Source organism: Rhodnius prolixus, unplaced genomic scaffold, assembly GCF_049639745.1.
Source record: "Rhodnius prolixus isolate KJV_2025 unplaced genomic scaffold, Rpr scaffold_1, whole genome shotgun sequence".
Lineage (NCBI taxonomy): Eukaryota > Metazoa > Arthropoda > Insecta > Hemiptera > Reduviidae > Rhodnius > Rhodnius prolixus.
In genome coordinates this window covers 67,291,274-67,318,556 of record NW_027411581.1, presented here as the reverse complement: position 1 = coordinate 67,318,556, position 27,283 = coordinate 67,291,274, and the positions used below count along the sequence as shown (strand labels likewise).

The following is a 27,283-nucleotide window of genomic DNA, read 5'->3' as shown; positions in this document are numbered from 1 at the left end:
CAATATAAATATCCTCTAATCTAGTATTTCTCAAACCACAATCAAGCGAGCGAACCGCACAAAAAAAAATTATTTGGATGACATTTAACAAACAGCGTCTTCATAGGCCGGATCATCAAACCATATGTTATGTATGCACATATGTATCAAATCAGTTAGTTCTTAGTTCAGTTATTAGTCTTAGTTTAAAAAAAAAAAGCACTGCATTGCATAGGCTGAGATTGCTAGTTAAAGATTTAAAAAAAATACTTTGAATAATCGAGAACAGAAAACATTATTTACATTTAGGCTTTTGAATAAACATTTTCGTAGTCGCAATGACTAGCGTGTGAGATGAACGTCTTTTTATGAGGCATTCTGTGGAATAAAATTCTGTGACTTATTGCGGGGGAGGGCTACCTCAACAATTTCACATTCACCTTCACCCTAAACCATTGGTCCATTATTGAAATAAATAAGTTATAAAAAAAGTTCCTTAATAGCTTTTAAAATTTTTTCAATTTATGTTTAATAAATAAATCATTATTTAAAGTTCATTTGATTAAGGTTTCCATCTGAATAGGTTATATTTATAAAAAGAGATCGTGTGAGATTACTCTCTTGTGTACATTATTTAACTCTTTACTTTGGAAAATTTGTTGAAAAAATAAAATGTAAACTGTAGTGCATTAATCCTTGAAGAAGTTTTGTCGGAAATGTATTCGCTGAAGGCAAAATTTTCTAATAAAAACAATGTAAGTGTAAGTTGAGTTGCATTAATTTATAAATTTAAAAAAAAAAATGATAATAATTCGAGTATTGAATGATCATAGGTTTTAGAATGTCGTGTTTGTGAAGATGTTTTTACTGTGCAAGGAGAGAGAGTTCCTAGACTTTTATATTGTGGACATACAGTCTGTCATGCTTGTCTTTTACGTCTTCCATTAAAAAATGGATCAATTCTTTGCCCTTTCGATAGGCAACCAACGCCTGTTGGTATGTTTTTTTTTTTTTCAGTTTTTAAAAGTTATATTTGTTAATATTGTACACACACATTGTTTAGGGTTAAATAATCTGTCAATTTTCAGGTAGTACAGGAGTTTGGGGCTTAAAGAAGAATTTTGCCCTTTTAGAATTACTGGAAAAATTAGAACTTACTGAGAAAGAAGCGCCTATATTAGATAAGGAGGTGGTTAGAAATGACGGAGAAGTAAATTGATTTTTTTTAATTTTAATTTTTAAAAATACAAAAATTGTTCGTACTTTTAAAAAATATTGTCACACTTTTTCCCAATTAGTTAAACGCTGGACGTTGTGATGAAGACGAAAGTCATACAGCTGTACTGTATTGTGTAGTCTGTCGGTCACATTTATGTGAACCGTGTTCAATTATCACCCACGGAACACGTACGCTTGCACCACATAAAAGGGTACCATTGGCCGATAAACCAAGAGATTTACCAAGATGTCCTGCACATCCAGCGCATACAGCAGAGTTTGTTTGTTTAAAAGAAGAATGTCGAACGCCTACTGTGTGTTATCTTTGCAAAGAATATGGTAGACATAAAGATCATCCTGTGAGTAAATATTTGTTTTATTTGATTTTAAATTGGTTTATTAGCTTCTCGTTCCCGTTTTAGCAAAGTACCCTTTATCTTCTTTTGATATTAATCGGTAGAATGCAGATGCGAAATATAGCATTACATTGAATATACCGTCTTTTTTGTGCGTAATACAGTTACGAATTTATTGCTAAAGCTATTAAAATATTTGTCGTTAAATTTTATTTGTAGCGAATTTAAAATCACTTCACCTATTTGCGTAAATATCTTCACACTTCTTCCTCAGTTTTACAAATTTGTCTCTTCTCCGCTTTATGAACATGACGACTTTTAATGATCTGAAATATTAGAACTGTTAATTTTTGTCTTCTTCTTCTTCACAGCACTCGCATATAGAGGCGGAAGCGGAAAAACTGCGAACAATGGTCTCAATAGCAATAGAAAGAACGCATCAACTGATTGAACAAATGAATCAAACTGAGCGTAGATTGGAAGAGGTTGTCATTGGCATTGAAGGCAATGGTGAAGAACTCGGTGGAACGCTGGAGAGTGCTAGATCTCGTGTAGAACATCATTTTGAAGAGTTACGTGCAAAATTAGAGACACAAGAGGCTGCAGCAAGGTCTGCTGTCGAGACACACGCTAGAGAAAGATTAGCAACTCTTAGGGCGTCCCAGCAAGATATTTCCACCTGGTTGGCTCAAGTAAGCAGTCTTAGCACTTCTCTTGTTGTTGTTGTTTTAGGGGGGGGTGTTCCACTTCCTGTGTTTTGGTAATGAATCGCCAATATTTTGAAACTGAATTAAACAAACAAAACCTAAAAAATCGATTGTCAACTCTTACGCAAGTTTTTCTCTCTATATTTTCAACAAACGTCGAAGTAAAATTTTGTTTAACCCATACTACCCTGAAACAGCACTTTGGTATGTCCACAAAATATAATAATGTAGTAATGATTGAGCTTTGTTTAATTATTTGCTGGCATTTCCAAAAAAACAAAACTCGATCTATTTATTCAAGGTTGCTATTGATTTTGAACGATAAATATCTATCGATTGCGGAACTAAAAACTAAACTACAAAAATCAAGCAGTTCCTTTACTTAATATAATAATTATTACAAAATATTTACGATACATATTTACTATAATATATTCATAATCATCATCATTTATGAGTAAATAAACTAAATTAGATCAATGAATAGAATGTACCAATTGAGATTAGGCACTATATAATTTGTTTCATATAATTTGTTGGTAGGTAATGTCAGTGGTTGTTCTTTGTGAAACCTCTCTGTCACATGATGATACCAGACTCGTTTCTTGTGGACCACAGTTGAAGAAAGCTCTGGAATCGATTGAAAAACAACATGATCAATTTAATCAGCTTAGTCCTGAACAATTCAATCCAGATATACCAATAACATTTACTAAGGTTAGTAATTTCATTTTAGGCAAATGCCAAAATCAATTGTATTGTTGCTAGAGCTAATTTCTGTAAGAAATATTGGACATATTTCTTCCTGAGAATCTTTTAGTCTGCACTTGAATGCTTAGGAAATAATGAACTTTATTGTTTCAAACAATAGAATGAGGTTTCAGCCTTCTGCAAGGAACGGAAAGAGAAATGTTGAAGGCTGTGTGTGAATGTGTGAGAAAGAAATGATCTAAAACAGTATTAGAATGATTGTGTAGGATGTCAAGCTATCTCTGTTTTGATATACTTTGCTCAGAAACGTCATTAGATTGTAGGATATTATCCACCAATAAATTCAATATTTAGTAGAATTGTGACAACATGGCTGCTGAAGATGTTAGCTCCCATCTTCTCTAGACATATCAAAGGCTTTTTAAAGGCCAACTCTTCAAGAAAAGGGAGATTAGCAGCCAGGATTTACGCGGTCACTTCCAAGGTTAAACTGTAGGTAGGCTAACCAAATATTTCACGCAAAACAATTATTTCTCTTTTCGTGAGATGATCTAGAGTCTTGCATCTACAATCTAAGCGGCGCTTGCAGGCTATCCAAGCTCTATCAAGGACTGTTTCAAGGCTACCTTTTAGAAATAGTTACGAGATCTTGAGACGTGAATTGTTTAGCAAAAGTTAGTTCTGCCTCTTATCTTGGGTGCCCAAACATTTGAGATACAGCGACAATGAAGTGTCAGAGCACTTTACCCTGAAGGGGGGGCTCCCTTGAAAACTGCGTAGGACACGATTTTAGAATGATAAAAACACATTGCATAGGATTGAGAGCGAATGGCTGTCCAGGAGTCTTAACAACACGGCACACATCTGGCTTTAAGTTCGGCATTTTAGAAAAAAAGAAACGCCATTGACTAGACTGATAAGTTTAGTGAGCCGACAGGACTGGAAGAGGTGACGTAACAGATTGGCTTGCCAGACCCTTTGAGTTAGATTGGTGTCTGGTGCTATGCCCAATAAAATTAGGAATCCATTAAATGTAATCGCTGCTTTCCAAACTAGACAGTCCTTATGTCGGGGTCAAGTCTGAGAAGTGACTTTCTGAATCCAAAGGATGTGCTTGAAAGTTGTTTTTAGTAGACGGATTATCATCTTAATTTAAGAAACTTTTTGAAGAGCGTTCAATTTTGCTCATAATCTAATTGTATTACGTGAAGATTAAAAATCTGCTGCAACCTGTTATTGGCTTAAATTATTTGATTCTCATTTTTTGATTGGTCCACCAAAATTGATTTTTTATTGCTAATTTTGACCTATGTGGTATATCGCTGAACGTGCTCTTAATAATAATCTTAAGAATATAACCAACTTTTTTTTTTCTCCAACATTTAAGTTGTTATATTCTATTTTCCAGGACAATCGAGTGCACATTGGTCCGAAGATAGAAATGCGCGTCGTGGCGCTCGGCTTGGATGGTGCAGGCAAAACTAGTATATTATTCAAATTAAAACAAAATGAGTTCATGTCCTGTAGATCGCCAACTATTGGTTTTAATGTTGAACCCATAGAATATAAAAATCTACGATTTAACATCTGGGACATTGGTGGGCAGCCCAAACTGAGACCACTTTGGAAGCATTATTTTCTTAATACTCAAGTAAGATTCATGACATTTCTGTAAATCCAATATACAACCCCATTATTAGTTCGAAGATTTGTTGTTGCTAAAATAAAAATAAAAAATTTCGCGTGTTTTTTAGGCTGTTGTATTCGTTGTCGACTCCAACGACAAAGAACGCTTACCAGAAGCCGCTGTTGAGCTAGCGAAATTAGTGGGAGAAAAAGATTTAAAGGAGGCTGCGCTTCTGATATTGGCCAATAAACAAGTAAGTGAGCAGTTTTTATGTTGCCGATTTTATAGTCTGATATGAGGTAAACATGTAAAACCAGATGACAAATTTGGACTTCATGCGATTATTTTTATTTTTTAATTATGCTGACGTCACATATTCCGCAGAAGACGCACAGACAAACTCACACACTCACAGATTTAATTTTTAAAATCCCTTTTTTTTGGGGGGGGGCAGATTTAAGGACTCAAAATGGATATTTCAAGTAAAAATACTGATATGGTAAATACTTTTCTTGATGATTGATATTAACTTATTTTTCTAGGATGTGGATGGTTGTGAAGGACTAGAAACAATAACTGAACTATTAGGAGCTAGTAAACTTTGTTGTGGCCATAGTTGGCATCTACAAGCTTGCAGTGCAAGAACTGGTGTCGGGCTGTATCAAGGTTTAGACTGGTTGTCTAGCCAACTAGTCGCATCTCCAGTCACTAATTATACGTCTATTTCTGCCTAATTAGTTACTCTAGTTTTTTTTTTTAAACGTTAAATTTATTAAGTAAAAACATTTTTAAAAAGAATTGGTCTCGAATCTTGGAACAGATTACTTATTTAAACGTAATTTCTATTTAAGAACAAAATAGATTCTTATCATCGATTTCTGAACAATTAGACATGATTTAGGGGTGCGTCCCACTAAGCGCTCACAACAATCAAAACATACCTTCAGGCGTTCCACTTGGCGACTGAGGTCGTTGTGGTCGTGGCGAAAACGTCACTAATGACGTCATTAGTTTCGCTCACGCGAAGCTCGCAACGCCCCCTCACCTTAAGAGCTAAGTCTCTAGTGGGCGTTTAGAAGGTTGGTGCAATTTTTAAAAGCAAAGATGGTGACCGAAAAAATTATATCCTGTAAATGAAAGTATTATCTCATGTAAATAATTGAATGTGTTCCTCGAAAGTCTAAAAAGAAAAATAAAATGAGAAATTACTTATCCCTTTGCATACTAAATCACTGAATAACGATCAATTACGCTTTGATAGTTAATAATACGTGGCCTAAGTTTTCGCTTTTCAACATTGCGATTTTGTAAAATTGCATTCCACTCTTCATCGGAACTAGATAAAGAACTTTCTAAAGCATTATTACGTTGCATTAATAAATATCCTACTGTTGCCACAAAAGACATTTTAATTTTATTTAAATGTAAATTTTATAAATACTCCATGAAAATGTAATATAAAAATTGAATTATTTATATATTTTTAATATAAGTTAACTTTACCAATAATTAGTAATGTTTATTATAACTGCATATAAACGGGGTAAATAGTAAAAAACAACCTCTTCAAGCTTCTGACTTATTTTCGAGTTCGCCATTTGTAATGTTTACATGAACGGTTAAAACGCCCCATAGTCGATTCCATTTGAGTTTTCGATTGTAACGTTCGCAAGCAAGTGGAACGTGCAAAACCGCGGTCTTGAGCGTGGTCGTTGTGGTCGCTTAGTGGAATGCACCCTTATAAACTTCAATACCTTAAAACAAAACCTACACAAACATAAACATAACCTTCTCAATTGCGGTTATGCCCCATATTCGTCAACTCGGATAATATTATTTCTAATTAAATCATATTAGTTAATGGCTTTTTAAAATTGAAAGCCTGACGTCTCAGCTTGTGAACAAAATTAAATTTTAAATTAGGAAAATAAAAAAAAAAATCGAATAAACATACAAAATTTTTAGGGCACAATGTTTTTTTAAAAAATATGTACAAGTAAATTTTTTAGAAATTCAATGAAATACATTCACAGCAACTAGATCAGGTTAGGGCTGATTTTATCCCTTGTAGCATGACGTCATGTTTGTAGTATCCTTGAGCTGGAGGTTCTCAGTTTAGTGTAGTGTTGATGGGGTTTTCAATTTTAATGATTAGCTAATAATTTTGTTACTGTATAAGTTAAGTTCAATGCCACTGAAACAATTCAATCCAAACACGTCCTTCTTTTATAAGATTCCAATTCAACTTAAGGATGTTTATCGTACCCTCCAATTCCAGAAGGATTTAATAGAATTTTCCTGGAACATTTTTTCAAATTATGTTTTTGAGTAAATTTGAAAAAGAAATTGTAAAAATCCAATAAGTTAAGTGGTCTGTAATTTTACGTTTTTCTACCAAATACAACTCGAAAAATTTGGCATGAAGCGTATACTCTTCTAATATAATTAAGTATTTATGGTTAAAAAGCCGCTTATTTTCACCTGCATTTTCATAATTAGTGATAGAAATAATTAAAATAAAGTTTGATACATTTAAACATAGTTTATATTGAAACCCACTAATTAACAATAAAAGACGTACAACTCTAATGGATGTAAATCCTCTTTTATTATGTCGGCATGTATTATGATGATCTTCGTCAGTAATAAATTATTTTTCTTTACCTCACAGCCCAACAGTTCAATACAACTTCTTCGTATTGTTTACGTTTAATTTTGTAAAGTATTAGTTTAAATTTATCATTTGACTTTGAAATTTAATTTCCAATGTTTGGTATAGATTTTGTTTAATGTTTAAAGATTTGAAATAAAACTAAACATACAGGATTGGTTTTATTGCTGTGCTTTGTGATATTATGGTTTATGTTTTCAAATATATTTATTTTCACACCTTGTGCAGTTTTTTTGTTTTTCAATGGTGGTATGAGTTGATTCAAATATCTATTTTTTTTAAATAGTGATTCCGTCCCGCTCCAAAAAATTAAGGCAAATTAAAAAGAAAATAATTAATACCGTAGTTACTTAGATGTTACACTGAAATACAATATTTTAACTGCTTTGAGGCTATCATCTAAGAGTTTGTAAAAATCAATCCCCACCAGAATAAAAAAATCTGACAAGTTCAAAATACTGATGCTTGGAGGGGGGCCGTAGGTTACAAGATTTTTTAGAAGACTATCAATAATTATGAAATAATATTATTTATTTTGTTTATTTCTTAACACTAAGTGTAAAGCTTTATGTTAGGTACAGTATGTAATTTATGTATGCAACGTATGTTGATTTTTACTTAAAATAAAATAAAATTAGAAATTTATTTCTGAAGTATCAAAGCATAAATTATTTTAATTCAACCGTTAAAAAACTGTTATAATATTACATAATGAAGAACGTTTATTACAAACGAATTAGCTGATTCAATACAAGCAACAGAGGGTTAGGAACGATTAAACAACTCCGGTTCCAATCCCAATTTAATTCGTTAAATCTCCTGGCATCAGAGGAGTTGAATCCGAAGAGATTTAAATCTTTCTTGGTCTTGATTTGGTCCTTCTATTCTTTTGCTGATTCTAGCCAATCAAAATGCACGATATCAACTCCAGATAATCATTTCCAGATGACAGGGTTTGAAAATTGAAAGCACTGGATAAAGATAGAAAGCTCTTACTTTCTAATCTAATGTTAGAAGGTTCTACTTTATTTATCGCTGCTTTGTACTTGAAAGTTATCAGTAAAAGTTTTAAGTTGAAAAATAATCTGTTGTAAATAAACTGGTTATTGTGACTTTTAACGTAGAGACTTTGTACTGAACTTTAGTTTATTAGAATAATTTCCAAATTGATTAATGATCTTATTCAAATATATTTTAACAATTTATTGAACTCAGATTTTTAAGAAAAAAAAAATAGACTTTAATGAATTATACTCAAATTTAAAATTCAATCATGATAGGTTACTTAACCTGCAACTTATGGTCGTTTTGTCTAACGCTTTGTTGGGGTTAGCAATTCGTCAATGCAGCTTGAGTACTGGTCGTTAAACATACAGTCGGAAATAATTTTTTGTGACTGAAAACTTTACGTGAAGCTAATACCTTCTTTGTTTTTAACAATGGGATGAATACTTCCAGCTTTTCTACACCATGTAAGTCACTAACGTTATTCTTTGTTTTTGAATTAATTGAGCAATGAACACAGCCATGTGGTGTTGTAATGAATACTTTTACAAATAAACAGCAATGATTAGAAATTGTCTCGTTCGCATGAATAATTTTATAATGATTAAAAAAATATCCGTATGAGCTGTTTATTACTACTTATTTGAAAATTAAACAAAAAAGTGTTACGTGAATCACCAGTCCGAGTGTTATGCTACAGATTTTATATTTATTAACATATTCACAAAAACATTATAGTGAATATCAGTAAAAACGGGTTACTACTTGAGTAATTAGTGTACTCTGTTTAAAGAGTTCTGTTCAATTGGTTTTTCCGAAAAAGTTACGGAAAAACAGTAAAATCTAGAAATTTACATATTCTTCAAACTAGCGAATAATCTATTTCTTCACCAAATATGTATAAGATGTCGCTAGTTTGAAGAATATGTAAATTTCTAGATTTTACTGTTTTTCCCTAACTTTTTCGGAAAAACCAATTGAACAGTACTCTTTAAACAGAGTACACTAATTACTCAAGAAGAACAGTCGTGTAGTTGGAAATCAGCAAAACCTTCTTTCTGTAATTTATTTAATTTACTTGGAAAAATCTTTAAAATAAAATTGAAAAATATTTAAGAAAATTACAAAAACAAATCCAGTAGAGTGGCACTTCTGGGATTTTTCATCGTTAAGGTACGGTCAGATTGTATGAACGTTTTAAAGAATTTTATATGTTGTTTTCTGTAATATACTGATTTTTTTTACTGAAGTGTAAAACAGTTTCGAAAGATTGGCCCGTTTACAATATTTATCTCCATATTTAGTATAAATTAAAACTGTCCGGTAGGACAGTTGTATAAGGGTTGATCGTCAAAAACTGCACGAAAAAGCGTAACGTTGAAAAACACCCAACTTTGACAATTTTTTTCTCTTTTTCTATAAAAGATAAAATTCCCAAATTTTCTTTAAAATATAGGGCAAACCCTCCTTTATCACTGTAATTTTTTTGCAACAACCCAGATCTAATAGTTTTCGAGAAAAAAGTTGCCGAAAATGAGCAAAAACGGCATTTTCAGAAATTGTTGTTGTTCTTGTTCTTGTTCTTGTTACCTTTTTTGTAAACTGCGTAGCGCCTAAACGCGCGAACCGATTTTCATGAATGAGGTGTCATTCGATTCGGAATTTTATGTAGATGTGCCTTTTGGGGGTCTCGATGCTGTACATTGAATGGGAGAGGAGTTAGCCCCCTTTATGTAAAGCCCCCTCCAAAATTATTATTACTAATTACTCTGTAAATCTTAGCCCGATTTTGATAAAATTTGGTAGGATGACAGGGTCAGGGCTCCCCTACGTAACATTAAAGCGACGATCTGCTCTTACACTTGTTAAGGGGAAGTATAGCAATCGTTTCAAATTATCGACAAGTGAACCGATTTTCATGAATGAAGTGTCAATCGAATCGAAATTTTGTACAGATTTGAACTTTAAAAGTCTCGACGCCGTGCCTCATAAGGAGGGGAGTTCGCCCCACCCAAATAAGGCCCATTCTAAAACTATTATTACCAATATTTCTATATCGCTTATGCCGATTTTGATAAAATTTAGCACGAAGAAGTGGTTAAAGCTCCTCTACGTGGGTGTGAAGTGCCTTCATGCTCTTACACCTACTAAGAGGAAGTATTGCAATCGATAAAATTATCACTGAGTGAACCGATTTACATCAATGAATTGTCGTTCGATTCAAAATCTTTGCTTCTCAGCCTTTTAGGGAGAAGTACTGTAATCGCAGTTTATTTTTCTCCTCCTCTTACTCCTCTTAAAAGGAAGTACTTAAATCGCAATTTAATTTTGCTATTTACGTACAAATACCTTCCTATTTTATTCAAAACGCTTTCTCAAAAAAGTTGTTATTGAGGATGGCAACTATAATCATTCTTTAAAAAGATCTCTCCAATGGTAGTTATGGTTCCGACTTAACACCTTATCAGGTTATAATGATAGAATTGCTTATTCTAAATTTTAAAAAAAATCTGTGAAGCAGATAAGTAACTTTGTAAAATAGACAAAAAGGAAAATCTATCCAAAAGGTACAAAAATCTCTTTAACAAAAACTTACAGTTTAAAAAGTTAAGTATAAGGGTTGATTAAACGCCAAAAGGTACACAAATCAGCAAGTACCCAACATTTCATTAATACTTCATTGATATTATTTAAGTAATTTTACTGCATTAATTTTCATTAATATTTTTTTGTTATAATTATGATAAAATGTATATTATAACTTCGTTATTAAATAGGTACTTTATTTTAAGAGTATTCCAAATTATTCTTCTGATTTATCTTTAATATGCTTTATTCTGAAGTTGTCACATATATGTTCATGCATGTTAAAGTAGAAAAAGACAAAGTTAGAGTCGGCTACTGATTAAATTTGAATCTCGGAGGATTTAAAACAATATTTTAGTATTGCATTCGTCTTACCGAAATATTCGTGAGCACAAATAACACACAGTTAATAACAAGTAGATTGTGCAACAATAATTATTCATTTCTCAATTGTAATTTAATTTAGTCCCCCTAATTTTATTTATGCATATTTTATTTATTTTATATTACATATATACCTAGAAGAATACCTAGATTGAGAATGTAATTGAAGAAAACTATATTATTTGCGGATAAAGCCAGATTAATTATTACCTATTATTATAAACGTTTGACTACTACATAAAGTAACAATTACATTAATCGAAGAATGAACTTATATATTTTTGTTTAAAAATAAGAATAAATAAATAAAATAAGCAAAATCATTGATGTATGTTGGTGTAAGCATTTTTTAAAAACAGTTTTTGAATTTTTAGCCTCATATTTTTTATGATTTTTTTTTTTAACCTGTGATTAATAGTTTGATTATTATAGATAAATAGATACTACAATCAATCTACAGTGCTACTTGAACATATATTTTGTAGATGAAAATGGCCAGCATAAGGGTCTGTGACATCTAATGAATTCTAAAAAATATTAATGAAAATTAATGCAGTAAAATTACTTAAATAATATCAATGAAGTATTAATGAAATGTTGGGTACTTGCTGATTTGTGTACCTTTTGGCGTTTAATCAACCCTTATACTTAACTTTTTAAACTGTAAGTTTTTGTTAAAGAGATATATTTAAGCATTGTATGCTTAATGTAATTAAATTTTAAAGCATCTTCTTATAATTGATGATTTTCTTGTGTTGTATTGTTGCAGGTAGATTTGGCAAGCCGAAGATGTAAAAAAAAGTTCATTTAATTTTGCAAAGTAGGAAGTGAGTAAACGGAAATGGATACTGGAAGTTTGAAGGTGATTGAACGCAGTTCATTTGGATGGTTTTTTTAAGGAATGGAGTTAAGATAAAGCAAAACCTCTTGGTAACTTTTGAAAAACAGTCTTATATTTGAGGATAAGATTTGTGTGAATTTCAAAACTGAGACAGCTAAGAAGGTATACTTGTAAAAGCTCTGCGAATTGATTATTACAAAAATTATTTCAACGCAATATGTATATTTGCATGATTTTATTCCAGATTTTAGACGGCAAGAGTGATTATCGCAGGAAAACTTGCTGCATTCTTTACAAATACGTTTTCGCCATAGAAGTTTAAATTCTTGTGAATATACTCAGCAAGAAATAATCAGAAGGCTGTTTTGTTGCCAGAAAAAATGTATTAAAAAAAATTTATAATAAATTTTTTTATTTAAAATGTAGCATTTCTTTTTTAATTATAAGGTATTCCTTTGAAAAATGCCTACTGAGCGGAATTAAAACTTTCATTTCTCGTAGAAAACTTCATAATACCAAAATTGGTAGTGTACGATGTGTAAAAATTTCTATGTCATATACAGATATCCATAGAGCTCTTCTATGTATCCAGTTACACATGGATAGAAGATTGAGATTCAACTAAATTTGGATATCTTCTACTTCCTTTTGTAGTCCTTAAATCGGACGTGGATTGCCTATATTTCGCTGAAGACACGTTAAGAACACATAGGCATTTTACTTATACAATTAAGAATACTTCTTTTTTTTCTACGATTGTTAGAAGAATCAAATTCGTAGTAACCATTGTGAAGGTGAATGGGCCAATTTTATGATCTTACAACAGCTTCTTAATATCCGGCCGATTAAAACTCATGACAATTTGCTCATTTAGTATTTATTATTCAATTGCATTGAAAGAAACAACAGTATTGGAGATGCCGCCAGTCGCAGTAGTAAAGCATATCGAAATTCTCAAAACAGCCAAATTTTAAATACAAAAATATCTCTTTTCCTTCTTATTTACAGTAAATATTAAAATTTTAAGCAGTGTCTCGTGTAAGTTGTAGAATGTTTCCTAGTGATTCGGCGTACTTAAAGAACGGACCGAGTCACCGACTGTGGGTGGTTATTTGCTTGTAGTTCAGTCTGACATCACAAATGAAAGTGCAGGACACGTCAAGTTTGAAATGAACGTTATTGACTTTAATCTAAATTTCCTACAACATACCTGAATATCATAAGATCGATCTGTGACTAATAGCTGACTGAATATTGGCTTCGTTATCAAAATATCAGTCAAAATACCTACCCCATTTTATCTAGCAGTACCTAAAATAAAGTAAGATCTATAATTGGGTTATAAATAGTCAGGAAATAAGAGGGGTCCGATATGTTCCCGTACACCTTAATGTGCTTCTATAACGAGTACGTCTTCTAAAATAGACGATAGTTAAGTGTTCAAATGATGCAGACCTTACATGATCGTTATTTATAGAGAATAGTCAGGAAATAAAATTAAATCTATCTATAAATTTGATTTATTTCATTATTTATATATATATAAGTGTTTTTGAGACACTAATCGCTGACTTTTACACAAAAATTTTTTTACATAAATATATTATAATAATAGATTCATCATAAATTAACATTTAAAGTAAACATCTCTAAAACAAATGCATTCCCAAAATAGCAAATGTAAAAAACAAAAATTGATAAAGAATAAAATCAACAAAGAATATAAATAATTTCCAATCGACTATAAATTATGTACACTAAAAAACAAATATTTAAAAAATCTTTAATATTTTTATATTAATTTTTCTTTTCTTTTTTCATTCAAATTTCTATACATTTTGCAAAAATTTTAAATTGGTAAAAAGACAAAAGAAAAATGTCATTCCTTAATTTTTTATTAATATAATGTAGTTTTAAAAATAATTTAAGGGCAATCAAACGTAATTTATATAATATATTTAGTTAACTAAGTAAGTACAGATTTGGCTAGAGAATTTGGCAGTTAATATTTTTGTATATTTATAATATAATTGGGGGGAATGTTAAGAAATATTTTTGATCAAAAGTTTCTTAATAATTTTAAAGCCATTTTTGAACAGTTTGATTTGATTCAAATCATATAAAAATATTAAAATACGTAAAGTTTCATTTTTAAGATGTTTATTACTTCGTAAATTTATTAGAGAGCTGCTGAAGTCAAAATAAACGGTGCAGAAGAGAGATTAAAAGTATAATTGCAACAAAACTGCACTTTTAACGAAACAGTTTTTACTTCTTTTAAAAAGTCTCCGTGAATAGTATTTGAGCGCAGAAGATCTGTCCTAAACCATAATTGTCGTTAATTGTCGAGCCTAGATTGGGCAGGTGAACTCGAAAACAAAATTGGAGAAATGAAGAACAGAATCCAGCTGTTGTTTCACTGATAAATTGAAATTTCAACATTTTAAATTGACGTAGTAACCAAGCTAAAGCTAATCGACGTAGTAGGGTGCAAAATAAAAGGGCCACCAATGTCAAAAGATTTCATGGAAAACACGGAAGATTGATTGAATAATTGGTCTAGAAAAATTTCAAGCATCAAAAAAAAAACAGGGATTCAAGAAGAGTGAATGACTTTTAGAAAAAGTAATAAGTTTGACAACATAAGTTTGTTTCTTCAAATATTCATTTTGAAAGATTGACAAAACATCAGCGTAGAAGCAATCTATTTGCAACTTGAGACACAATAAATAACCAGTTTGAACTGGCAGTCTCGTCTCACTCGGTGCTAAATCCTGCTGTAAGCATGCTTAGGATTATTTTCAATTATCAGTTTGAAATCAGAGTTGAATCAGTAAAAAAGTCGCAAGTATAACAGAATCCTAAAGATCTTGCAAAGCTTTTAGCTGGTTCCCAGATGTTTTAAGCTGAAAGGTATTATTGTATTATTAAAGATGTAGTCTTAGGCTGGAAACATAGTGGAGCGGCGAGCAAAGCGGCAAAATCAAACACAAGTTAACCGTATGGGACCGCGCATAGTGGGTAGCAAAGCGAAGATAGAGCAACGCTATCTATAGAGAGTGTTTGTTTTCGCCGCTTTGCTCTTCGCTATCATCGCCGCTCCACTATGTCTCCAGCCTTAAAGCCTATCACTGTGCAGGAATAAAACCAGAGGTTGGGGTCCAGAGACTGTATGAAATGACAAGGGTATCTGTAACATGCCGTGCTCTATTTGTTTCCAACTATTTTGTAATAAAATTTGGGCTCGGTAGTAACTTCTCGACAGTTTGAAAAAGAGGAAATAAGTTCAGCAAAAAAAAAGGCATTCCTTTATCAGAGCTCAAAATAAAAGAAACTCATTAATCAAAGTAAAGGAAACGCTTGAAAACCCCGGAAAACCAGATCATCAAACACAAGGAAATGCCCAAGAATATTTTCTATTTTCAACCTATCAAGAAACCATATTTAATGTCTATTCGTTTAAATTTACAACAGAGCTAGTCCAATCAATCACATTTAAGATGTCCCCAGATCTCTTAAAAAAGAGACCAACATTTCTTTTGCTTAAGAGAATCAAGAACTGAATTTAAACGCGCAATCAATAATTAATTGCTTTTTTTCTCCAAAAGTTATACCTTAAATCAACCTTAAGTATGTTGTTGTTAATAACGTAATATTGCAATATAATAATCGTTGTTTTCTATTATTATTTCAATATACACCAAGTAAAAAAGTAGATTATAGATATTTTCAATATAAACTGAATTTCAATTTCATTTCAACCAAGAAATAAATGAATAAATATTATAATAATCATTACTCGCTGCCCAAAATTTAGCTGTTACATCTTGACATTGTGGTTTTTAAATTAATTAAATATTACGAACATTTTATTAAAAAAAATAAATAAATTGCATTATAATTTTACTTAAATAGAAATAGAAGGAACTGTCTGTCAAGAGTTTTACTTATCGAATAAGAATAAAATTTTTAAAAATATTTATTTTTAATAAAAGAATCTTTCGTGGGGTACTTAAATATATTCCTTTGCAACCTGCATTATCTTGCAACACTCCTAAACCCTTTTACGTGATGTTAACGTGGTTTTTTTTTAGTAATTTAGAACGCGCCATGTACAGCCAATTCGATGGGTTTTCTCCAGCAGATGCTGAGATAAAAGAGGAAGGAAGTCAGAAAAAGATAAGCTCAACTTTTCCAAGAGAATGAGACAGGCTTGATCTATTTAAGCAATTTTAATGGGATGAGCCCTGAGGATGCGTGCAGTGAAGAGACGAGTGGTGTTCTTTTCGAAGCCCTATTTAACTATATCCTATATACCTATTAACAGAGATGGACAATTGCAGATTCTATGAGGAGATGGAAAATGGGTTCAGTACAACCTCTTAAAGGATCACGAAGCCGTCGTTCAGAAAAAAAATATAGATACCCATGCAGTTTTCGCGGAGGTTTCAGAAGGTTATAACTAAACAAAAAAAATTCTTAGTAATGAAAATTGCCTGCCAAATATATATTAACCTAAAAAACTTAAATAATGCTTTAAAAAAACTGAAATAGTAAATACTGATAAATGTAAGAACTAATTTAAGGGCAGAGAGAGTAGTACTTTCGGCACAAATAATGAATTACTATTTCTCTTCCGCGATATCATTTACAATACAATATTATTCAACGCCTGTAACAGCATTAGTTTACGTAGTGATTATCAAATAAATAGAATTTAATGTTTAATAAACAATACTTACATTAAGCACGTGATTTAATCTTTTCTTTCTTACTTCTCTCCATCCTTAAATTTTACATGTTTCAATTGGGTAAAGTAAAAACTGATTGAAAATATAGGCACGCTCTTTGGCTTAGGCATAATATATATGAGTTTATTATAATATTTCACTTTTAAGAAAAAACAAAAACAAACCTAACCTTAACAATAGAACTACTAGTTTCGAAGCGAGTACAACATAGTTTTGTTCAAATATATTATTTTTTAATATAAATATGACTGTATTATACTTAAGTGTTTGTTAGGTAACTAATTCTCCTAAAATTAGTTGTTTTTTTTTTTAATTTTAATATTTATTTTCTTTAAAAAAATAATTTTCAGTTTAATTATATATATTATGTACAACAAATGTGGTAAAACTCAAGAAGGCGTTGGTTACGTATTATTACACAGAGCAATCCTTCTTTAAGTAAAATACATTTTTATAATTTCATTTACTTTGCTACTCTTTAAAAGAACCTTTCGGTATAAAGAGGGAGAGGTAGGTTAATGAAGCGCATATTTTGGAAATATTTGATTTGATTTTTGTTCTTACACCTTAAATGTTCTTCTTCCTAATCGATTATCTTTTCCTATGTTTTTGCCAGTTTTTTTTTTCTTAGGCCGAGACATTGTCAAGTTTATTTAAAATTTTATTTTCTGAAATAAATAGTAAAACATTCTTTCAGATTCATGTACAAGTATTGGTGAGCTAAATGCCAGTTTAAAAAAAAAGAAAGAAGAGAATATACAGTTGTATTGGTTAGAGACATTATTAGAATCGAAACATTTTGGAAAAAAGAAATTAATTGAAATTTACAAAAAAACATAATCGATAACTCATTTTGTAGATTTTTCAATTCAAAATAATTGTACACTTATTGCAAGATACGTAAAATTAGACTGGATTTTTATTATTTCTTACATCAGCTTACGAAGATTGACTATGGACGTTCTACATAAATAGAATACTTAGCTATTTCTATCTTTTTTTCGATGAGGAAATTAAATTTTCATCATTATTATAAATTAATAAACTATTACTTACCCAAGAAGAACTTATTTAGTGACCCAGGCATACTGTGAGACAAGTGCAGTCGTATTCTCCACAGCCATTCTTCTCATCCCAGGCCAAACCCAAACAAAAGCAGTTCGAATCCAGACAAAAACCCACCTGGAAGATAAATAAAATAAAAATGAGGAGAAATTTCCAACAAATCTCTCTTAAAAAAAAAAAAAAAAATACGTAAGTGTTCACTTAATAATTTTTTTTGCCAATGAAAAAAACTTGATCATTAAAATATATAAAATAAAAGTACAATTGTTACCTGCAAAAATCTCCTCGGAACAGATATTGTCCATAGTGTTTTATATAATCAGTGAACATAGCATTAAGGAAGTATACAGTAATGAATGATGGTTATATTTCGAAAATATGCTTACATTAAAAACAAAACTAAGAAATATTTGTGTCTGGGCGTATTATGAATAATTATCCTTTAAAAATCTATTTAGAACAGTAGAGCTTACTTCAATCTAGGAATAATGAAATTTTCATGAAATGAATTTCATACGAAAATGATAATTCTTTAGTTCAGTAGACATTTTACGAATTCTAAGAACAAGACAGCTTTCAAGAGAGTCACACTACTGTTGATTTTAATTTTTGGATTAAAAAAAATAAAAATCGCCAGGGTCATTACTTTGGAAATCACTAAGAAGCAATAAAACTATTTACTTCTGGTTGATAGATACAAATAGAAACATACGCGGTCTTTTTTTTTCCTAAAAATCACTTTTTTTCATTTCAGAGAAAGTCTAAAATGTAAAATTTTTAAGCGGAAATTACACTATCTCTAAACAAAATCGTAAGTAAAACAATACACTATTGGAAAGATGTGGACGTCTTTGTTTCTTCTGGAACGTTTCTAAAAAGACAAGTGTTGGTGGAGAAATAAATCTAATAAATCTGTTACAAGCAGACTCACCACGAACTTAATCATCACTTAAAGATGATTCTTAAATTGTTTAATATTTTTGCTTCAAAATAATAAAAAGTTATTTCACTTTACTATAGCTATATACAAGTTTCTTGTAGGATGTAAATTGGAACTCTTTTTTTTTAGAATCAGCTTAGAATATTTTACGCAATTATACGTTTCCGATCTAAGCTTTCTATAACTTACAAACCACGACAGTAAGAGATGATAAGAAACTTCCTAGATCGTTCATAATATTGCTACAACTTACGCTGAACATCTAAAAACTAACTCATAAAAATTATAATTTCTTTTCTATGATTATTATTTCAAACATAATGTTCGCAACGCTTGGCTTAATTTTCTTTTCTCATTCTAAGGTTTATTGAACGGAGACGGTCCATTTTTTTGTTACATGACATCGTTGATTTTAACAACCAATAAAGTAACAGCTGTTGAAATACGTATCTAAAAAGAAAAAAATGTACATATATAAAAGGCAGTAGGCAAAACATTTTGCTTCTGGCTTCTGGTTTGCTGATAAGGTGAAAGTTTTGCAGTTTTTCACTTTTTTTAAAAAGGAAAATTCATGTTTTCATGTAAAAATGTAGTTTTTAGAATATTACGTATGTGTGAGTCAGAGTGAGAGAAGAGGAGAAGGGGAACTGAATGGATTTTTCCTTTGAGATATTTAAAAAATAAAATATGTATCTAACGGATGGGAAGTAAGGCTTCCCTCTAAACCAAAAATTTCAGAGAATAATGTTCGGTTCCTCAAATACTAAGTTTGAAAAAAACGGAAACGAACATTTCTCTGAACGGATACTTGATTTTCCAGAGATTTCCTCAAAAAATAACTACAGATTTCCTCTGAACTTTTGGTTTTTCACTTTATAAACGAATAGAAAATTCATCTTGGGGCCATTTCAGGGGTTAAGTGGGGAGTTTAAGCTTTCCTCTAACGTGTCTATTTTTTTCCCCCCGGTATAATGTCCATTTGTAGATTGTGCATTGTAATAAGAGCATGGATTTGTAGTAGAAGTTCATACCAGACTTTATAAATTAGTTTAAAAAAAGCTCCTAAAACTGCACCTAAACGTATTTTTTTATTTATATTTGAAGGGTGTTTTTCTTTTTTTTAACAATGAAGGTAAACATTACTCCCCAGTTTTCTGCGGTTTGACACAGTAAACGCTCATCACCAAGCTAAGTATCTTAAAAAATAAAAACAAAACAAAAAATATCACCAGCGGAAACAGCATTGGTTTCCTAGAACAAACAAATACTATTCAGGCCGGGCTTTACGTCCAACTACCTTTATTAGGTGACAGTGGACGGTGGCGACAAGCAAACTATACTCTACTGTATATTTCTTGTTATTAACCATTAAATAAAATCCAAGGCCTAAGATCTGGGAATCGAACCCAGTACACCACAATACATCTTAGCTTCGCGGGTCTTAAACAAATACTATTCAGGCCGGGCTTTACGTCCAACTACCTTTATTAGGTGACAGTGGACGGTGGCGACAAGCAAACTATACTCTACTGTAAATTTCTTGTTATTAACCATTAAATAAAATCCAAGGCCTAAGATCTGGGAATCGAACCCAGTACACCACAATACATCTTAGCTTCGCGGGTCTTAAACAAATACTATTTCACCAGTTTTTTTCTCAATCTCAATTACACAGGCCGCTGTTTTTGGCTTACTTCCTTCTTCAACCGGAGAACCAGGAAGTGGACACAACCTGCTTGCTACAAAATTAATATCCGCTAACTTAAATTGTGACCTTACTTCTAGTATTTATTTATTGGAAAACAAAAAAATTTACGCTATAACTGTAGATATGTATGAAAGATCAAGATGTTATCATATGTATGCAAAGCATTTAAGGAAACTCTTATCCGCGGAAATGCTACGAACCAAACAAATACCCGTGAATAACGAGAAAAACATTTTATACTACTAAACTAAATTTAAAAATTACAACAAATAGAAAATAACACAAATACTGTTTATTTTGAATAGTAATTTTCCTTTTTTTAATAAAAAGAAAAAAGGATCTTAGAGTCCCCAAGGCGGATGTCCACCGTTTAGATAAAGGACATAAGTGAAACCATCTCTCCTTGTACCTTTTATGGAGTAATAATACGGAAGGAAATTGTGTAACCTATAAAATACATTTAATTAGTAACATATCCTTTAATAATGAATATCTTATTTTATTTCTCAACCTGAGAGATTGGATCCTAACTGAAAGGGTAAGATTTGAAATAGAAAAAACTTGTATTTTTAAAGCAGCCATTACAAAGAAAATAAGTTCCTTCCCTCTAAAATTTTTCCAAATTTAACGTTTTTTTGAGACAAATTTATTCTAAAAAAAAAATAAATATCAAGAAATATAATTTAGCAGACAAATTACTCAATCGTAAAAAGTCAAACAAAACGGAAAAAATTAGCCTGAACTGTGCAGCGAACCGTTTTGAAAAGAAAGTCCCACCAGAGAAGTGGAATGTCCAGAAGAAAAGGCGTTAGAAGTCACAAAGTCACAAGACATAATGACTTTCAGATAAAAAATGACATTGGGCCCAAATAATCAAAGAGAAAATTCAAAAGAACGAAATAAAATAGATCGGTGGTAGTCTGGATTAAGTGTGATCTGTAAAAAAGAACTTTCAAACAAAAAAATTAAATTAAATTAGTACAGCCAATTTTTAAATAATAATTAATACAAAAAATAAAAGTCTAATAAAAGGATATTAAAGTCCCCATGGCGGATGTCCACCGTTTAAATAAAGGACATAAGTGAAACCATCTCTACTGGTACCATTTATGGAATAGTAATACGGAAGGAAATTGTGTAACCTGTAAACAATACATTTAAATTAATAACACATTCTTTCGTAATTAGTTTATCGAGAAATAATATAATCGATTTTCGTGAAATTCATGAAACTGTTTAGGTGAGAAACGGCAATTGCCGGTCAGTAGTTGTTATCGCAAGCCATATTAATGGAAATACTGCAAAACAAAGCGATAGGAATGAAAATCCAAAAAAAAAAAAAAGTCCAACTTCATCAAGGTAACGGAGGGCCTTCAATGTCTTCTTTGCACTAAAACAAGGTGATATTGTGAAAAAGAAGGCATCAGGAGTTACGGATATAAGGGTTAATTCCTAATTATCCAGAGAACAGAGATAGACCGTAAATTCAGTTGATAAACACAGATTAACCTGATTAACCTTGAACCAAAAAAAAAAAACAACAGCATTGGAGGGAAGGGATTAGCTATGCAGGTTAGCGTACTGGACTCCCACGCGGAGGTCCCGGGCTCCAATCCAGCTGCTGACCCTAAGATTTTCTCTTCCGAGTGGAGCTTCTTACAGCACACTGTCCGGTGATGGACAGTGTTGTCTGTAACGAGAGAACACTGTCCGGAGGCCGTACAGTGCACTGAAAAAAAAAGCTCCTGGCGCCAATAACCTTAGATGTTGACGCGCCTCAAATCAAAAAAAGCATTAGAAAAACGGGATACCACAGAAATTTACAATGGTCATGGACTATACATAGGCTTACCATACGTCCCGGTTTGAGATCCCTGTCCCGGCGTCCCGGTCAAACTTGAACAACACCGACACCCCGGCCGATCGTTCCTCCGCGCCCATTTATTAATACAGTTTTCAGTTCTTAATAATTTTGATTGCATTTCAAATATGTAAAACACAAATTAAGCGAAAAGCAAAACGAAAATGAGCCTCTTCCTCCTCTGCGTCCCGGTTTGGCTCTTCGTAATTATGGTAAGCATAACTATAATACATATAATGCTGCTGAAATATGGTCCACAAAAAGGGGATAAAACTTTACAATTAAACAATCTGATTACAAGAAAATCATGAAAAAAGAGTTTTGCCAAAGCAAATGAAATCGAAGGATAAGACATTTGCAAAAGAGCTGATCGATAATTAAGTTATTTAAATCAATTTTTTTTGTTTTGCTTCATTATTGATTATTATTTAAGAGACCCTAAAAATCTTAAAAGCAGTTTTGGGTTTGTAACGGTCTTATCCCGCCCTTAGGACGATCGTCGACAAGTCCCAATTAGTTCTAGCTGAGTTTAGAAATCCAATTAGTTCTTCAACCTCTCCATAACATTGGAACCAAAAAAAAAAAGTTCGATTTTAGGCTCAACCTGTGATGAAAAATAATAATAATAATAACAATGAAAAAAAAAATATAATTACCTGAAATTTCTGTGCTCATAGAATCTAATAGCAGGCTTATTCGTAGTAAGTACATGCAAAAATAGCGCTTTGCAATCACGATTTTCTGGCGCGGTTAAATGTGAAACTAAATTGTCTAATAATAATGTGGCAATGCCATTCCTTCGATGATCCTCCGAAACACCAAGTGATAACATATAAGCAACTGAGGATGTCTTGCTAAAACACGATGAAAGTATGTTCTTGTCCTGTAAGAGAGAAAAATTAAATAATAATAATAATAAAAACTGTAATTATACTGTAATGTGGGCAAGTTTTTGGGGATGGTAAAGTAGTTAGTTACTTAAGATCTGCCGATTAAGGGAAAATACATCTTCCTAGCACCACCATCGGTTCTAACTTTTAAGACTGTATGTCCATGCCACTAAATCAGATCTCAAAGCCTTTTCATAATCAAAAAACAACTCCCACCATTGTACGGTCTAAGGATCTTTACAAGAAAAAAAAAAAAAGCGGTCTGTGATAACCTGTACGCGTTGCAAAAACCATTTTGCAAAGTGAAACCTCTTGCATATAAAAACCACAAGGGAATATAAAAACAACTTATCTACAGAGTGCAAAGTGCTTGTGCGTTAAGCTTCTTTTTTGGCTGCAAATCCTGGGAAATAGAACCCACCCTCAGTTTCCATCTATCTAGGTTTCAAACAATACATAGTACATCTTGCTTCACCAAAATGTTTACTTAAATATTATTACGATCTACCGAGAGTCACTAGCTTTCATAACGTTATTTCCTATAAAACTTTTTAGCTAGCAAAGTTGGCAAGTATGACTAAAAATTTTGATTATACACTAGTTCACATCTGAATCTTCCGAATTTAAAATAAAAAGTAGTAAGTTAGATTTAAATTCTAATATAACCTCGCTAAAATTGTCAGCTAAATGAGTGCAAACGAATGTCATCGAAAAATAAACAAATTATTATTAAAAATATGAATGGAATACATAAAAAAAAAACTTGCTGTGCAAAGAGGAATAAAAATTCAAGAGTATAAACAAGAGAATATTCAGACTAGCAGGTTATGCTTGCATCTAAGACCTGTGTTATTAATCTCATCAGCAAAACAATTATTTGTTTATTTAACTACTGTTTATAAATTTGAAATGTAGGCTATTGTTAACTATAACTTGAACCATCAGTAATACAATTCCATAATTTTTGACATCACTAGTTTTCTTTGGAATTTACATAGTATTTGAAAGAAAGGCCATTGTAAAAACCAAAATACCTTTATATCGCCTACATATTTTAAAATGTTTTACCAGTATACAGGGGACCATTTAGTGAATAAACATGCCAATCTGGGGACTTGTCGGAGGGTGCCACTATCACCGACGTAAATACTTTTACTTTAAGGAACATAAACCAAGAAAATAAAGTAAAAAAAATAATAAATAACACAGCTGATGACAGCAAAGAATAAAATAAATATATAAACGCCTAGACCATAGTTACACCCTACAATATTATACAAAAGAATGAGTAATTTACACACCAAAAAAAATTAATAAATTAATATGAATTATATACCCCTTTATTAAGTTTACTATATGGTTTAATTTCCGCTACAATTAATCCAATGATGACGCCTTCATAAATAGCAGCTAAAGAATAAAATCTCGGATTTGATGTAATTTCTTCGTACCATGTGTACGGATAATCAATAGGAAACCAATTTCGGCACAATGCCCTAACCTGTAAAATAATAGTTTTACTTTAAAATTTATGAAAAAAGAATGAAAATTAGGAACCATCGGCTAGTTATATATTGGCCTTTCGCTTCTCAAGGTTCCCTCACTACAAAAAACACTGTAAAGGATGTAAAGAATCACCGCATTTGAGTTCAACTTGCTATCTATCCATCACTAATAATAGTACTTATTTGAGTTCAACTGTTGTACCACATGTCTTTCCAAAAAAAAAAAAGTCTCCTCAACAAGTGGCTAAGGTTTGACTGTACCACTCTTTTGTCGACTATCTTTGACACCTTTCCTAGACAGCCTTGAGCCTTGAGAAATCACGGCCAATGATTATTAATAGACAAGTTCTTTCTAACAGAAATGAAGTTACGAGTTGAATGTAGATAAAGAGGTAATTTGGAATAAGTCCAGATTATAGAGAAGGTCGTGATATTTGGTTGTTGGGTGTGATTACTCCACTCAATCAACTAAGTATTATAACTTTGAAATTATTGAGGCTTAATATTCATTTTTAACAAGGCGCCACGGTAGCCGAATGGTTAGAGGCGAGACATGTAAAGCTAATATGCATTGTGGTACTGGATTCCCGGTCTTAGGCCTTGGATTTTATTTAATGGCTAATAAAAGAAATTTACAGTAAAGTATGGTTTGCTAGTCACCTCCGTCCACGACACCTAATTTGGTAGTTGGACGTAAAGCCTGCCTGAAAAAATAGGCAATTACTTTATTCATTTTTAACACTTTCCCTCTTGACTTGTTAAAACAACTCATTAAAATTTGTTTCTATAAATATCTAATATTAAAAACAATTACTCACCTCTAAGAGGTCTGAAGGGCAAAGAAATCTAAGTTGTAAATTATTCAAATTACACAATGGTACTGATTTGTTCGATGAGTTCTTTTTCAAGGCATTATTACAATCTGTTGCGTACCTTAAAATAAATTAAAAATATATTTAATAACAATATGGAAATCTAATAATAACAAAGACATCATGTTTAATTGAAACACTTCAATTTCATTCGATGCAGATCCTTTAAAGGTACTTATGTATTTAATTAGTAGTTTAGAAGCATAATTATGTACAACAACCCACTGTAGACGAGGATAACTGGAAATTCATCAACTGAATGTTCTTTCACAGCATCATCTCTTTTGTATTAACAGAATTCCTGTCAGAAACTTCCTGCAATCCACTTCGAATGGATTGAGGGCCAAAACTTCCCAATGAGAACTATGCCTTTCAGTACTTTGGGAAGCAAAAGTACTTTGGTTTTACGACTGTTAAGGGAATTCTTAATGTACTAACATTATTTTTAATTTATAACGAAGAAAAGAAAAAAAAAAAAAAAATTTTTTACTGTTTTAACGAAACTGTAAAGAAACCATACAGTACCCTTTCTCAGACATCATTTTTGTCTTTAGATGATCATTGTTTTCGACTTTAAATTTGACTTCTTTCTTTGTCTCCTCTTTTATGGCTTTTTTAATTGGAAGTTCCATTGTTTCAATGTATTTTGAAAGCAAAAAAAACTTGTATATTTAACAATCAAGGTTCGTGATTGTAGGTCGCAGATTGTGGATTTCCTGATGAAATGAAAATTATATGTGCCAAATTCAAGATATATATTCAACAGTTTCGAAATTATAATTACTAACGATTATACAGTAATAATGTACCAACAAAGCTGAGTATTAAGGGAATACATATAAATATATAGAACTAATGTTAGGTAGCTAACATAACCAGAGATAACAATTAAAATGCTCTTAAGATTGCAAACTGTACTAAATAGTTCATATAAAGATCAATATATGTTCATTAAGGCAATATACTGGTTCAGAACAAAAAAGTAATTTTAAAAAAAATAGTAAATAATAGAATAGTAGAATAGGCAATTTTAACATCACATTTTCCTCAACTACAGAAAAACGTTAACCTATTAACAGAATGTGAATTTAATAAAATTTCTGATACAGTATCCTTAAACCATTAAAACTGTAACGTAATAACATTTTCGTAACTTTCAAGTTAACTGTGTTAACTGTAAAACCATCTTAATAAACGTTTAATAAAAATCTAAAAATTGAAAACACAAAATAGGGCAAGATTCAATACAAAGTTAGAATTATTGACTTGAAATTTTAAACAAATTGGCTTACCAACTAAAAGTGTCCATTTAAGGCTACGGTTCCATACAGTTCATTACTCCGGACCAACTTAATTTCAAATTTAAATACTCCCTAAATAAAAACATCATACAGTAATGTCTGAAACCTTTTACTCCAGAGAATAACACCTGACAGCAATCATATGATTTTTGATTACTATTCCTTGCTATATTCTTAAAGAAAAAAAACTTTAATTTTAAAAATTATTTTTTAGATGCTTACTCTAAACTCTTAAATAAATAATTACTACTTTAAATTTCTTTGAAATGAAAGAATGTAAATAAAATATTTTTTATATAATTTTT

General features: G+C 31.4%; 2 protein-coding genes and 2 long non-coding RNA genes across 6 annotated transcripts; 2 read left to right on the top strand and 2 right to left on the bottom strand.

Annotated features, from left to right (window-relative positions):
* The first annotated feature begins 151 nt into the window (after positions 1-151).
* Positions 152-7,492, top strand: LOC141446256 (E3 ubiquitin-protein ligase TRIM23-like). The gene is made up of 9 exons (XM_074112777.1): positions 152-734; positions 813-975; positions 1,068-1,189; positions 1,278-1,556; positions 1,925-2,245; positions 2,804-2,977; positions 4,380-4,622; positions 4,726-4,851; positions 5,141-7,492. Exons 1-9 carry the CDS (start codon positions 696-698, stop codon positions 5,330-5,332), a joined length of 1,659 nt encoding a protein of 552 aa, XP_073968878.1. The 5' UTR covers positions 152-695; the 3' UTR covers positions 5,333-7,492.
* On the bottom strand, positions 2,618-13,418 carry LOC141446264 (uncharacterized). Its single transcript, XR_012453610.1, has 2 exons — positions 13,296-13,418; positions 2,618-2,890 (listed from the first exon to the last, which is right to left on the bottom strand). It is a non-coding gene; the product is annotated as an uncharacterized lncRNA (long non-coding RNA).
* On the top strand, positions 8,568-12,510 carry LOC141446261 (uncharacterized). The gene is made up of 3 exons (XR_012453604.1): positions 8,568-8,741; positions 12,014-12,247; positions 12,330-12,510. It is a non-coding gene; the product is annotated as an uncharacterized lncRNA (long non-coding RNA).
* A 4,474-nt stretch (positions 13,419-17,892) lies between the features above and the next one.
* On the bottom strand, positions 17,893-27,128 carry Naa60 (N-alpha-acetyltransferase 60). 3 transcript variants are annotated; one of them, XM_074112782.1, is made up of 8 exons: positions 26,970-27,128; positions 26,203-26,393; positions 25,624-25,738; positions 24,637-24,801; positions 23,067-23,293; positions 21,587-21,691; positions 18,173-18,223; positions 17,893-18,018 (listed from the first exon to the last, which is right to left on the bottom strand). In XM_074112782.1, exons 2-8 carry the CDS (start codon positions 26,307-26,309, stop codon positions 17,904-17,906), a joined length of 885 nt encoding a protein of 294 aa, XP_073968883.1. In that variant the 5' UTR covers positions 26,310-26,393; positions 26,970-27,128; the 3' UTR covers positions 17,893-17,903. The 3 variants fall into 3 exon arrangements, with proteins under 3 accessions (XP_073968883.1, XP_073968884.1, XP_073968885.1); XM_074112783.1 differs by lacking the exon at positions 26,203-26,393; XM_074112784.1 differs by lacking the exons at positions 17,893-18,018; positions 18,173-18,223; positions 21,587-21,691 and adding an exon at positions 20,820-20,996.
* Positions 27,129-27,283: the final 155 nt, after the last annotated feature.

Bases quoted from the DNA above. Each gene is read 5' to 3' on its own strand.
- LOC141446256 (XM_074112777.1), top strand. From the start codon at position 696: ATGTATTCGCTGAAGGCAAAATTTTCTAATAAAAACAAT. The intron at 976-1,067 runs GTATGTTTTTTT...GTCAATTTTCAG, and splicing joins TAGGCAACCAACGCCTGTTG to GTAGTACAGGAGTTTGGGGC. The intron at 4,852-5,140 runs GTAAGTGAGCAG...TTATTTTTCTAG, and splicing joins TGATATTGGCCAATAAACAA to GATGTGGATGGTTGTGAAGG.
- Naa60 (XM_074112782.1), bottom strand. From the start codon at position 26,309: ATGGAACTTCCAATTAAAAAAGCCATAAAAGAGGAGACAAAGAAAGAA. The intron at 25,739-26,202 runs GTACTGTATGGT...ATTTATTTTAAG, and splicing joins AAAATGATGTCTGAGAAAGG to GTACGCAACAGATTGTAATA. The intron at 23,294-24,636 runs GTATATAATTCA...TCTCTCTTACAG, and splicing joins ATAGTAAACTTAATAAAGGG to GACAAGAACATACTTTCATC.